Source organism: Lytechinus variegatus, chromosome 9 (genome assembly GCF_018143015.1).
Source record: "Lytechinus variegatus isolate NC3 chromosome 9, Lvar_3.0, whole genome shotgun sequence".
Classification (NCBI taxonomy): Eukaryota; Metazoa; Echinodermata; class Echinoidea; order Temnopleuroida; family Toxopneustidae; genus Lytechinus; species Lytechinus variegatus.
The window spans coordinates 11,238,980-11,252,766 of record NC_054748.1 but is presented as its reverse complement, the minus strand read 5'-3'; the positions used below and the strand labels follow the sequence as shown (position 1 = coordinate 11,252,766).

At 34.4% G+C, this 13,787-nt stretch overlaps 2 protein-coding genes across 2 annotated transcripts; one reads left to right on the top strand and one right to left on the bottom strand.

Annotated features, from left to right (window-relative positions):
* Positions 1–287: 287 nt before the first annotated feature.
* On the bottom strand, positions 288–3,638 carry LOC121421528 (protein pitchfork-like). Its single transcript, XM_041616271.1, has 5 exons — positions 3,200–3,638; positions 2,591–2,745; positions 2,060–2,158; positions 1,577–1,710; positions 288–840 (listed from the first exon to the last, which is right to left on the bottom strand). Exons 1-5 carry the CDS (start codon positions 3,225–3,227, stop codon positions 630–632), a joined length of 627 nt encoding a protein of 208 aa, XP_041472205.1. The 5' UTR covers positions 3,228–3,638; the 3' UTR covers positions 288–629.
* Positions 3,639–5,261: 1,623 nt separating this feature from the next.
* Positions 5,262–13,719, top strand: LOC121421603 (spore coat protein SP96-like). Its single transcript, XM_041616357.1, has 5 exons — positions 5,262–5,333; positions 8,188–8,307; positions 9,084–9,231; positions 9,861–9,976; positions 11,452–13,719. The coding sequence occupies exons 3-5, from the start codon at positions 9,225–9,227 to the stop codon at positions 11,875–11,877; spliced, it is 549 nt and encodes a 182-aa protein (XP_041472291.1). The 5' UTR covers positions 5,262–5,333; positions 8,188–8,307; positions 9,084–9,224; the 3' UTR covers positions 11,878–13,719.
* Positions 13,720–13,787: the final 68 nt, after the last annotated feature.

The following is a 13,787-nucleotide window of genomic DNA, read 5'->3' as shown; positions in this document are numbered from 1 at the left end:
TAGAGGGAGAGAGAGAAAGAACGGAAGGACGGATTGAGGAAACTAAGATAAATATCTTCCTCTTGCAGCTAATAGCTGGAACTGTACACTATACTCTTCAACATTAACAAGACCAAAAAAACAAATGTGATTGTAATGAATTCATTGTAATATTGTATTAATTTCAAAGTATGCTTGACAATTGATGTCATTGTAAAAAAAAAGTATATTGAATACAAACTAGAATAGTTTTTGTAGGGTTGCATCCTCAATGATTAAATGCAGCAATGAACTTTTTTTTGTTTAAAGTGTTTACACAAAATATAAATCATTCCACCTGAAAATACTGGGTACTGTAATTTATCTGTACCAGCCAGAATAAAGTTACAATAATGGAAAAAATATAACGATTAAAAGAGTGAAGTAAACCAAGTTTAGGTTACCAAGTCCTAACACTTTGGAGGAGTACATAGACCACAAGGGTGGCACAATTCAGGAGCTCTCTGAAAAAGATTCTCGCCTGAACAATAAAAGCAAATACTGGAGAAACTAAGGAGAATATTGCAGCTCCACAAAGCAAAATAATAGTCATCGCTTCCAACAGCATTGAAGTCTCTGTATAAATTGTCTTTATAAAAATAGATTCATCTTCAATAGTATAAACTCAGGTACGCTTCTCGGATTGCAAATTTCCTCTTCTCCTTATACGTCATGAGGCGGCTCTTTTGCGTTGTTCCTTTGCAATCTTCTGGCATTAAGACGCCATCGTTTGGCGGGATCTTTAGAAGCTGGGGACCTCCAAATGTTCCATGATAAGCTACCTTCCTGTTTCTTGGCACGTTGTGTTCGTACGTTCCAGCTCTGTTTTCCAAAAAAAGGAAAAGCAGAAGAAATACTTATGTGAATCATGGGAATAATTGGGAAAGTTGAAATGAAGATATTGTTTAGACTTTGCATGTTATATACAATATCAAAATATATCAAAGTTGCATTTAAAAAAATAATATTGCAAATTGAGACAGAGGTGATTCAGTATGGGCGAAAAAAGAAAATAGAGTAATAAAATAATATTCTTCATTCTTAAAAACTATTTTTCACTTTTTCAATGTGCTTGTAACCGATGATACTCTTCACTCACACGAAGAGTAGACATAATCTAAGAGACAAAAAAACCCAACAAATATGGAATCTAGACTTCATCCACATAGACCCTAATGTAAATTGTGAATAAAGAGAGACTAATAATTACTTAATTTTTTTTTAAGTTTGATCTTATGTGAGAGAGATCTTTTGGAAATTTCTGAGTGTATTAAATGTTAATGTGTACAGCACAAACAGTGTTTAAAATTCTAAGCACGTCATTTAAGATCATCATTCCAAAGTTTAAATTATTAAATGATTTTAAAACTTTTTTGCAACTTATTTGAAAGTTAAAACAATTTATTTGAAATAGCAAACATGTTTAAAAGTTTAAACAGTTGTTAAATTATTGGCCATAACAATTTGCTTAAATTTCAAAGAGCATATTGTTCTTTGTAGTGGAATACATGATTACATGTAACTATCAGTTATTAAAAAAGGTTAACATAACACTCACCCTGGTGTTAACTCTGGGTCGACCGTGTTCCTGTAAAATCTGTTTGCTCCGACTTCAAATGGCTTATTGGAGGGTTCAAAGGTCCTTGGAACAGACCATTTAGTTTGATAGGTAGTTGGACAAGGTGTCTTGGTCTGGAGGGACAACAAGAGGCATTAAATCATTAGTCTACATGCTTTCACATGTGAATTAAACAGTTGAAACACTGATTAAGATAAAGATTACTTTCAATCAGTTGAAGAAAAGATACTGAAATGTAAATTTCTTAATTTTTTCACTTCTCTTCTTATTCATCTTTGTTCATGTGTAACATGTGCCTGGGGAATAATTTTGAAAGTGTGTATGGGAAAGGGGGAACTGACCGTGTACAAAATCACAATCAGTAATTTTTACGTTATTGTACAAGATTATTGACAAAAAGTAAGAGCAAACTCTTGAAGTCTCTTTCTGAACATTTCTACAATTAAGTAGAGGAATACTTACTTGAAATTCTTTTCGTATCCTTGGCCCTGTTCTTGCTCCCATTGTGTAACCATTTTTGCTTGTTATCTGGTTCTCAACATGATACATTGATGTGGTTTTCTGTCAAAATAACAAATAACAGGAATATATAAATTTTCTTGGTAACTATGAAAAAATGGAAATCACATCATGTGGTTGTCAACATTTATAATGCAATGAAGTGCTGTTTCTAAAAAAATGATGAAAAGAAGAACATATAAATTCATTTTTTTTATATCAATGGAAAACTGGAATAAACATTGTTGGCATATTCTCCTTCTAATATAGCAATGACATAACATTAATATTAACGACATAATAATAATAATAACAATACTAATAACAAAAATGATAATAATAACAACAACATTAATAGTAATAACAATGATAATAATAACAATAATTACAATAATGATAATATTAATTACAGCAACAACAATAATAATATATTTTTATTAATATGATAATATATTTTCATGATCACCATCAACTCCTCATTAATTGAATATTTACCTCAGCATTATTGTAAGATCCTGGCCCCCTGTTTGGCTTTGTGTCTAAGGCCATACCATTTCCTATTCTATTTACTGGTAAGCTTGCTGGGAAGAGAGGTCGGTCTGCAGTCGTTCCAAACGAGACATTACTCTTCTTTTCCTTCCCAAGAAGAGCTGGAAAAAAGAGAGTTTTTTTTAAATTTTATTCTAAATGAAAGATTTGCATCAGGATAAGCTTCATGCAGGCCTATACAAAAATCAATCAAGAACACACAGTACATATCCTTAAAACGATGGGGGATGGAGATTTAACCCCATCTCATTTGGGCTCAAATGGCATGAATGGGATACTATTGTAAAAAAAAAGACTTAGAAAGTGACATCAATTAAAAAAGTACAACTTGTCAGTAACATGATGCATAAATGATCTAGCATATACCAAAATATTTAATAAAAGATTAAGATATGTATGTTTAAACTTTAAACTTATATTGCTGTATGAGAAAACCGTGAACGAAAGGAGTTGCAGTATATGCTCACGATATATCTCCAACGAATGTGTCGAATATGAAAGATAAAAACAGTATTTCAACCATTGATAATTAATAAAAACATATAAGTAACATACCTTCTAATGACGGTAACGTCGTAGCCATGATGATGTCAAACTTCGAAACCTGATCAAATTCAACAAAGTTTTAGTCAGTTTTCGTGCCGCAGTGTTTCCTTTACAACTGGAAAGAGTGCCGAGTATTATTGTATGCATTCACTGCATACATACGATCGGAGTTTACGACCTTACCAGCGCGGCACAAACATTACAACTCGTCGTCATAGCAACACTGCACGACAGGTGAATTGTCTTTAGCTGAGTGGGGTAACTTTCGGACCAATACCAGACAAAAAATTCTGTTGGCTTGACTTCGTTTTAGAATGATTAAGACCCTGGTATGACAGACATCAAGGGTTTCATTTAAGAAAGAAAGAATAATTGTACCTAATTAACTTTGCATTTTAATTGCAACAAGCAAGCCAGGCCAAGGCGTTACCTTGACGAAGTACCAACGTGACTCTGAACGTGAGCTGGCGCTCTTTCACAAATCATATGACGTCACAGGTAAAATGGCAACTTACATGGACTTGCGAAAAAAATAAAAGAGGGTCTTAGTTACTTCAAGGATTACGAGAAATCTACGATATTATTTCTTCAATTAGCTTTTATATTGATTGTATGGTAAGTTCAATGTCGAATATATAAATTAGGGATAATTCAATTCATTAGTTGCGTTTTTATCGTGTTTTTTTATCGAACGTACTCGCCATGACATGGCAGTGTGAGTGTTTATCATGTGAGCGTGAATGGCACGCCTGCTAGCGGCAGAGCTCCGGCGTGGTCGCAGTGCATGTGGCACGAGCGGTTAGGCTTTGCCTTTGGCAACGAAGGCCGGCGCAAGTGCAGTTTCGTTTCGCACCTAGCCAGGAGGCTTCTTGAGAGTAAAAATCTTTTAGGCCTACCGTAAGATTACTCTCATACGAAGCCAGGTCTTCAATTCTATACATATTTACATGTGTGTGTACAGCCAAAAAATATGAAAACCTGATTTTAGAAACTTAGCCCCTGAGATTTCTACTTTCTCTCTAGGCTAGGGCCTAGGCCTAAAAAGATCTAGCCCTAAATCATGTACATGGGATACAACTTCATTTCCGACATTTCTACGCTATGGATTTTATTTTTAGACAAGAATTCAAGCGTCTGTCAGTAGAGGCGCACGGCCAATATTGGAGACTGTCTCCAATGTGGGAGATTATCTCCAATATCAGAGACTTTTGTGAAGAATTTGGGTATCCAATTTCAGAGACAGTCTCCAGTTTTGGAGACCAATTTCCTTTGTTTACATTTGCGGCAAAAGGATTACCTTGGCGGCAAATAAAAATGTGATAAGCAGATTCCTCATGAAAAATTACCCCTTTTCACCGTCTACTTTAAAAATTCACTGTCTACTTTTGTTTTGATAAGGATTTTTGTTGTCAATCACACACAAAACAAATGGGCTTCTGACCTCAGTGAGACAAAATTTTGGGTGGAAAAAATCATGCTTTTGTTGGTGTTGTTTCTTTTGTCCTTTTGCAAAGCAAGTCTCCAATGTGGGAGATTGTCTCCCCTATTGGAGAGAGTCTCCCATATTGGCCGTGCGCCTCTACTGTCTGTATCGTGGGTGAAGAACAATAGAAAACAAGATGGCGGCGTAAATATTGGGCAAGTCTCGTCCTTTTCATGATATTTTTCTCATTTTTTTAATTTATTCTTGTCTGAAAATAAAATCCATAGCGTAGAAATGTCCGAAATGAAGTTGTATCCGATGTACATGATTTAGGGCTAGATCTTTTACCCCCGAGATTTCTACTTTCTCTCTAAAAGTTTAAGAGAGAAAGTAGAAATCTCGGGGGCGAAAGTTTCAGGTTTGTTGATGGAACACACACATGTATAGAATAGAGGACCTGGGGCCCGTTGCAGAAAGCAAAAGTTGCAATCGAACGCAACTCAGATCAACCGCAACTTTGCGGGTGATATCTTACGCAACTTGCAATCTATCGCAAATCTCCGTTGCAGAAAACAAGTTGCGATTGATTGCAACTTGCGTTTGATTCGGGTGTGAGAAAAAATAAAAAATCTTCGTGAACGAGCCTGATATGGTCGCGCGCTGTTTCACCCGCGAAAATTTTACAGAAATCCACTGCCTGCACCGGAAATTTCTGCAAAGGTAAGACATTGAATTTCGCCCCTACTTTCTAAATTATGTCATTAATACTTATGTAAACCATGTAATTTTAGCATGAATTGGTATTCTAAGTATAAAGATGCTAAATATCGTTTGACCAATCGAAGTGATGATGTGAAATTGCGAAATTTAATGCACATTTTTCGTCTTGGCATCGTTGAAATTCTCGCACAGACGTACCGAGTGACACATGCAATCGTCTTCCCCGGAGTTGTGGCTGTGCTGTAGTGTGGTGACCTGTGGCGTTGCATGTGTAATGTCTAACGTTAGCAATGGTGTTTGTGCGGCCCATTTAATACCGACTCCCGGTAATATTATATTCAGTGTCAGATAAAATACTAATAGTAATGACACGTTAGAATAATGTGAGTAAATCTAATGTTTGGTCCACATTTCAACCTGTTTGGAGAGTTTCCTGAATTCCCTATTAATGTACGGTAGGCTACCGTACCGTAGTCTAAGTCTGAGACTCTGACGTTAGAAATATAGAATTTAGGCATACCTGAGACTAGAGATGCTTTCAGACCCATTTTATTTTCAAGAGCAAATGCTGATTATTCTATTTCCATTAGTTTTTTCTTCAACCAGTCGACTGCGTGCGCGGGCGATCGAATTATTCGGCGAAGGTTTTGGGCACTACGAAACAAAAAACTATATTGAAATTCTCTATCAATCCTAACTAGTCTAGATTGAATACTAGTGCCATTCAGTGCAAAAGACCATCGCCGCATAATTTGATCCTCCGCGCACACAGTCGACAGATTGATAAAGAAATTTACCGACAACAGTTTATCCTGGAAATAACAAAGGTCTGAAATTCAGAATCAGATATATTCCCTATTTCTAAATATTTGGGGAAGATGTCCACAAATATTTCAATTCTGCTGGGTTGAATACTAGTGGGCATACTAGTCTAACTTGCACTTGCTTATCAAAAAAAAAGGTTTACATTACACTTTAAAAAGCCATCATGATGGCCATGGGAATTAAAAATGTACATGTGGCCTTTGTGGGCAATACTTTCACATATAATCTTGCTTGGGTTTGGCCTGCATGGGTGTCGATCACAATATTCAAGTGAGGGGGTGGCCTGTATAATCACCCCCCCCCCCAAAAAAAAAATAATAATAATTTAGGGCAGAAAAATTATAATGATGAAAAAATGACAAGTTTGATCAGGTTTTTGCTGTGTACATTTTCAGTGACACAACAGAATTTCCATTTTTAGATAAAGTTAAAATGGAATTACAGATTTTCAGAAACGGAAAAGACAAGTTTTTTAATGGAAAATCACTGTCTCTAAGAGAGGTTTGGAGATCACAATTGTTGAATCATACGGGCATCGCCATTGGTAAACCCAATTTTGTTATTTTCGAAATTCTTTTTTAAACTATAGAAAGGGTTAATTTGACAAACTGGTTCTGACTTGAAAAAAATAAATGATTAAGTTTGCTTTCATTTTTTCACCATGATTTGTAATCTTTTTAAATTTTCTTCCATTGTGCAAATTCTCCCCCCCCCCCACTTAGATTGTCAAGACTCAAAATATTCCAGCACTACATGTATATATGTACATGTATGAGGAATAAACTAAAAACAAATCAACTTAAGTGTTTTTTTTTCTGCATTCTATTAGTGGTAGGCCTACCATGATTTATTTCCAGGGGGGGTATGAATTTTTCTGTGGGGAATTCATTATCAAAAATTGCAGTCTTCTCTTAATTTGATACTCCCAAAATGTATTTAAAACATCAGACTGTATAGTTTAATTGATTTGCAGAAAATTGCATCATTCGTTGAAAAAAGAAAAATTAAAATGTTTTAAAACAAAAAGCATTTTTTTTTAAATAAAATGTTTTATTAGAACCCTGCTGACATATAGCTTTTATAAAATTATTTTAACTAGGGTCATTTAAAAGGCAAATCAATACCCTTTAATATTTTGGAGTACTGGCTTTAAATTTCACATAAAAACTTGTCTCTGTTTATATTTTCAGGTATGAATATTCATATTTCTTGTGAAATCATAGTTTTTGATTGGTCAATGTTTCAGTCATGGATAATGTCAAAGTCTGAAAAAATCTGAAAATGCTAATTTTATCGGTTGCCAACATGCAAGATGGTGGCACACATTAAGTTGGCGCTATGCATGTACGTGATTTTATTTTTCCCTTTTATCTGATAGAGCTGCATGAGGTTTACCAAACTTGTACACAGAATTTTGAAATTTTGACCAGAAAATTACTCATGCTAATTTAGGGGAAATTTATAAGTGTTTTTCAAAATTAACATAAAATGCTTCTTTATTTGTTGACTGATTTTGACTTTGTTTCCATGTGGTAGATGATCATGAGGTTCACCAAACTTCTACCCATTGTTGCAGATTTCACAAGTTTCAAGCCAATATAAAAATGGTAAGAATCAGTGCCATCCTCCCAATATAAATGGAATGAGGAAGGGGGGGGGGGGTCACTGAGAAGCATTGATTCTTTTATGTAGTTTACTTTGTCAAAACATTTTTTTATGTTTCAATTGGCTTTAAAATTTAGAATAGTGTTTACATACATGTACAAGTGATCATAATTCACATTAATTTGTGTATCAAACTAAACTCTTCTCAAGTGTTATCATGACTCCACATTAAAGCCGAACCAACCTTAAAATTTGTGTGAGATATTGAGTGAATGCATTATGAAATGGCATGGAAGGTAGAAGGCCAGATCTCTGTGCAATCACATCATCCTAATTGCCAGAAAATGGTTGAGAAACTTAATATTTTAATGGATCCATATTTTTCCTTGTCTAAGTTGGTACATAATTTTTTTTTTTTATACAGGAAGATGAAAAGAAAAAAAGACGAAGAAATTGGCATGATGGGGAGGTGCACTGCCTGTGCCACTATGTTCAAAGGCACAAATCTGTGCTTTTTGGCAAGGCTGGCCATGCCAGCGTTCCGGTAAGAAAGATCTTCCTTATTAGCTATCATCATGTTCAAAGTAAAGATTGTAACTTTATTCCAAGATGGTCATAATATCTCAATGGATTTCAATTTGTAAACTATTTGTTTCTTTTAGTTTTGGGCTCAGTAACTCAAAGGTTTGCAATGAATTGCAAATATAAAAGAAGCGCACCGTTTGGTTCCCGATCAGTGCATGCAATGATGATCTTGCTTGGTCATTGGTATTTAGCGATTGATTGCTAACCTTCGTGTTAAGAAGCCCTGGATATTAAACCTATGAGACCTGAAACAACTCTGTTTAAATTGAGAATTATAATGTATTTGAATTAAAGAAAAAATCAGCTTGATTTCTGTAAATTCTGTTTTATGTTAAAATAAAAAAAATTCTTGGAAATAATTATGTATTTGTCATTTTTCATTCATCCATCAAATGTAGTTTGTGGTATTAACTTTTTTGGGGGCGTCACACTATACCAATCTTCTACATGTACATGTAAGTATTGTACATGGCTTTGTCCTCAGATTTGCAAGCATGGGTCTTAGCCTTGAATTAGATACAAAACTGCCAGAATAGAGTCAATTCAAAGGTTTGTTAATCCGAATCTGTAATATGGTTCGTTGTCCAAAAACGCAATAAGATTTGTAGTTCTTTACGTTTGTTGGACAAAAAATGCAATAAGGTTTGTTAATCCAAAGATTTGTTAGTCTGAAAATGAAATACAGTTCGTTAATCCAGAATTAAAAATTAAAATGAATATTTTTTTCATGTTCAGGTGGAGAAAAGAAAAAAAAAGTACTGGAAAAAGGCAACGGCAGTACTTAGGGCCAATGGCTACCAGAGGGAGGAGGAGGAGGTCGTCCGGAAGTGGGCTGACCTCAAGCAAAGAGCCTTAAAATATAAGGCCCAGCGAAACATGACAGGTAATGAGCATGATCAATCGGTTAAGACTTAAGGGTTAACACCTTGTTGAATTTTTTTTCATAGATTTTTCTGTAAAAATTGCTTTTAAAGTAATCTTTATCTCAAGTTTAAAAAACTTCAGTTTTATGAAGATTGATGAGTTTGAAAGTACCGCAATAAACCAATTTGTTCATGAGGATGCTGTTGCGTCTCAACACGGACAGACATTCCTACTCAAATTAAGTTCACTCTAGTAACTCCTACTTTAGTTGGATGTTCTTGCACTCTGAACATTAATCCATCATCAAACATAAACTAGTAGAACAAAGATAAATTCTTGAGTGAAATATTGTTTTATTGATGGAGAGATGCTATGCTCAAAGGAGTTGGCAAATTATTGTGGTGTGTTTACTGGTTGGCATGAATATTTAAATGCTAATATTTTAATGATCTTCTTTCGTCAGACAATTTTCTTATATGTGATTTATTTTTTATCTTTGGAAAAAAAAACAAATTTCAATTTCATCAAGGTAATGAGTAATGGATTTCAGTTTGAGATTTAAACTGACTGTTATATTTATTGCTACTAATGCTCTTGCTGTGAGATATTGATGACTTCATTTTTTTTTGTGTATTGAAAAAAAAACAGGTGGGGGCAGCCTTGAAGTCCGGCCCACGTTAGAGGCTGTTCTGGAGGTTCTCGCAAGAGAAACGGTGCAGGGGGTAGTCGGGTCCTCCGACGAAGCAGGCTTTAGCTCGTCCCAAGTAAGAAAATTTTTCAATTTTGATTTTGAAACTGTGATTTTACAAAATTATGCTCAACTGCAATTACTTGGAATTTTGCTGTCCATGTTTTGGAAATATGTAAAAGAAATTGCTCAAAGAACACTTTCTGTTATTAATTCCTCATTCATATCGAGCAAAACACATCAACATTTCTGTAATGTTTCAATGTTGTGAGTAAAAATTTCTGTCTTACGACATTAGATGCATTTGAAAAAAATAATTTTGTGACAGAATAAAATTGATTAGTTGTGCATGATATTGTTTAAAGGAGAAAAAAACCCTGGGAACAAGCTCGCTTGTGTGAAAACAGAAAAACCAAAGGAACAATCCAATGAAAGAGAGAAAAATTGACCATCTTCCCATTGCAATGCGACTGTTTTTTTCTAAGTTGTACAGCTCCCCAATCACTTGTTTACATATTTTTTACTGAAATTTCTACTTTTATCAAGCCTGTTCATAAATCAGGTTTTTTTTCTATTTCTTTTTTTTCCCTTCATAGGAGGGCATGTTATAGGGGTTCCATTAGGGGCAAAGAATGTGTACTATCATAAGAATGAGCAAAAAAAGGATGTTTTGGAGTACATTTACAAGGGGGGGGGGTGTAGAATGATTTGTGGCATCACAAATTTTGGTGATTTTGCCAGTGGAACCTCCATAGCATTAATGATTTCGACATTAAAATACTCCTTTCTTATTGCTGTTCCAATTGTTCTCTAACTTTCTTTGATCTTATAATTTGATTGCTCCTTTTTCATACAACATGTAAAAGCAAACTATGGTTTCATTCTTCTTTAAAGTTAGATGTAACCATTGTTCTTTTGATCCTTTGATCCTTTTCATTTTTACATTGCCTTTGTCATCTCCTATATCCATCTCATCTCCACCATTTCTACCCATTGTACACATACATTTCCTCATTTATCATGCAATGATGTATACTTGCATTCCTTTGCTAGGATTTTCATGAGAGTCAAATAAAACAAATAGAAATCATTGATTTGTGGTATTAAGTCAGTACTGTGAAGTTAAAATTACTTCATTTTATTGTTAAACCACAATATTACATTCATTGAGATAATACAAATGCTTATGTGTCAAAATATTTAATCATCATTCAAACTAAATGCAAAACAAATGCACTCTACTATTATGTTGATAGATTGTTCAACCATAATGATAAGTGTTGTATTCTGACAATTAAATCCATATTCCTATTCACAGAAATAATGTCTCAATTTGCTGAAGATGTTAAAACTGCCACTCCATGACCTCTGAATTGAGTGGTCTAAGTTAAACCAGGGTTTAAAATAAAAATTAAAGATAGATGAAAATTCACTTTAAAGTAAGGTACAAGTTGATTTTGCACTTAGACTGCTATCTAATAGTCTTATAATCAATGAACAGGTTTTTTTATTCATGAATTTAATCAAATGACAATGTTCATTTCTGCTTAGGACACAATAGATGGAGACAATGAGGCTTGCCTGCTGTTCAGCAGCATGGCTGCAGGAGCGTGTTCACGCATCCCTGATCGTGTCAAGACAACCTCCACTGTCGTCAACACAACAACCACTGTCGTCAACACAACAACCACTGTCGTCAACACCGCCACCGCTGCTGTCAACACCTCCACTGCTGCCACAACCACTACCACAACTGCAATACCTGCTGCAACCACCTCCGCCTCCACCACCAAGACCCCTCAAAGAAAACTTTCCTCAACTGACCAGCTTGTAGAGCTGGAGAAGGAGAGGATTCGACTGCTTGAGAAACAAGTTTCCCTCTCTGCAGAGCGAAACTTGTTTCTCAGTAGAATTGCAAATGCCTTAGAGGCCATTGAAAAAAATGGCATTCAGTCATTGGGAATGATTGAATTTTAAGGCATTTGCAATGTGTATTTCATGTGATGTCCACCTTGGCAACAACGAGCTGAAACTTCAGCTTGTTGGTATCAAGATGGACTTTTCATGAATATACTCTACATGAAGGAAACCATACTCTGTTGATGATTGTTTTTAATTTGTTTATCTCTTACGTTCTTTACCTAATATTTTCAAGTAACCTTTAAAAAAATCCTAGTTATTCCACAGTGCACATATTGAGAGAAGAAAAATTTGGTACACAAAATGTCGATGGCCAATGAGAGAGGCATATTAACCATTGGATAGGGCATGAATATGGCATTTTATTGACTTAAGCTGGGTTTATTCCACAAAAAATACATAATATTGGAGATACATGTTCATGTTTCTTTAAAAAAAATTATTGCAAACCAACAATTTAGAGATAATTAAGCTTTTGGTTCCTGATCTGCTTCTCATTTCACTGTGGATGCTATTTTTGCCCAAACTAGTTACATTCACTCTGAATGCAGTAACGAGGAGACATTGTCTTCTGCGATTCATGTACAAGTATGGTTTTCTTCACGTCGAATCTTCTCCTTCAATATGTAAATGACATCCATGTCAATTGAAAGGCCAAGTCCATTACAACAAAAAGTAAAGTTAAGCACGATACTGAAAGTTTGTTCACAATTAAATGGAACATAGGAAAGTTACTACATTTATTTATGTTTTCAAAGTGCAGTAATATGCAATTCGTCTTCAGAATAGAAATATAAAGTCACTGCTACTACCATCAACAGCAACTTCCAGATAAAAAAAATGTATATTATTTTAATGTTCAGGTGGAAAATGAAAGAAGTAGTACTAGAGGAATGCAACTACTGTTTTGAAGGTAAATAGGTTTCTGAGGAAGAGGCTGACCTTAACAAACCGTTTGAATGTGATTTTGATGGAATGTTCAGTATCATAAATGCTTGATTTGTTTTTTGTTTTTTAGTAAACTTTTTCAGAGTGGACTTGGCCTTTACTAAACATAACAATTTGCTTTTCAAAATGTTTTTTAAAACAATTATTCCTGACAATAAAATCAACCTTACCATAGGTGTGTTTCATTCCTAACAATTATTGCAAGCAACACTTCTTTTCAACTTGGTATCGTATTTGAACAAAAATGTGTACAGGTACAGAATTGAAATTTTGCCGCATTTGCTGGAAAAGTTTGCATGAAAGTAAAATCAAACTTAACAAAGGAAGAGATCCATTATAAAGGATACTTATTCTACAGAGCATACATTCCTTTAAAAAAAGGAACAAGAGATTTTGGCCATGGAAAAAAAGACAACTTGAATAACTAATATATAATTACATTGATGTACATGTAAATTCAATGTTGATTGAAAGTCTAAAAACCTTCAAGATAGTATTTTTTAATGGTATAAAAATCCAGCAATACCAGCACATCAATAGTATATTGATGCTCACCCTGTTCAAACATTTCAATGTTGCTAATTATCAACACTTGCTGAGGTTGAGATTTGACATGAAAGGGCATTTTAACTCGAACAATCACTTTGAAAGATGCGTTAGATTGTGTAAAGAATATAAAAAACCCAAATCATTCCCATTCTCAAGACACTTGATTTTTAAACGCAATGGTAGATTCCCTTGCATTGTTGTATATGAAAATAATAACATGACAACTCAGTATGTTTTACATATGTTAATGTCTTGCCATAATACGAACCTTTTAAAATGCTCAGTATGTTTTATATACAGTAGTATATGAATGTCTTGCCATAGTTGGAACATTATTTAAAATTGTGTTCTTAAAATCTTCACCACAAAAACAGTGTGTGCCATTTTGATGCATATTAAACATGCGTTTCAAAAGTACAAGGATTCTTTACTTGGCTTTTACAAAATGAAGTGTTTACTGTGTTATAGCA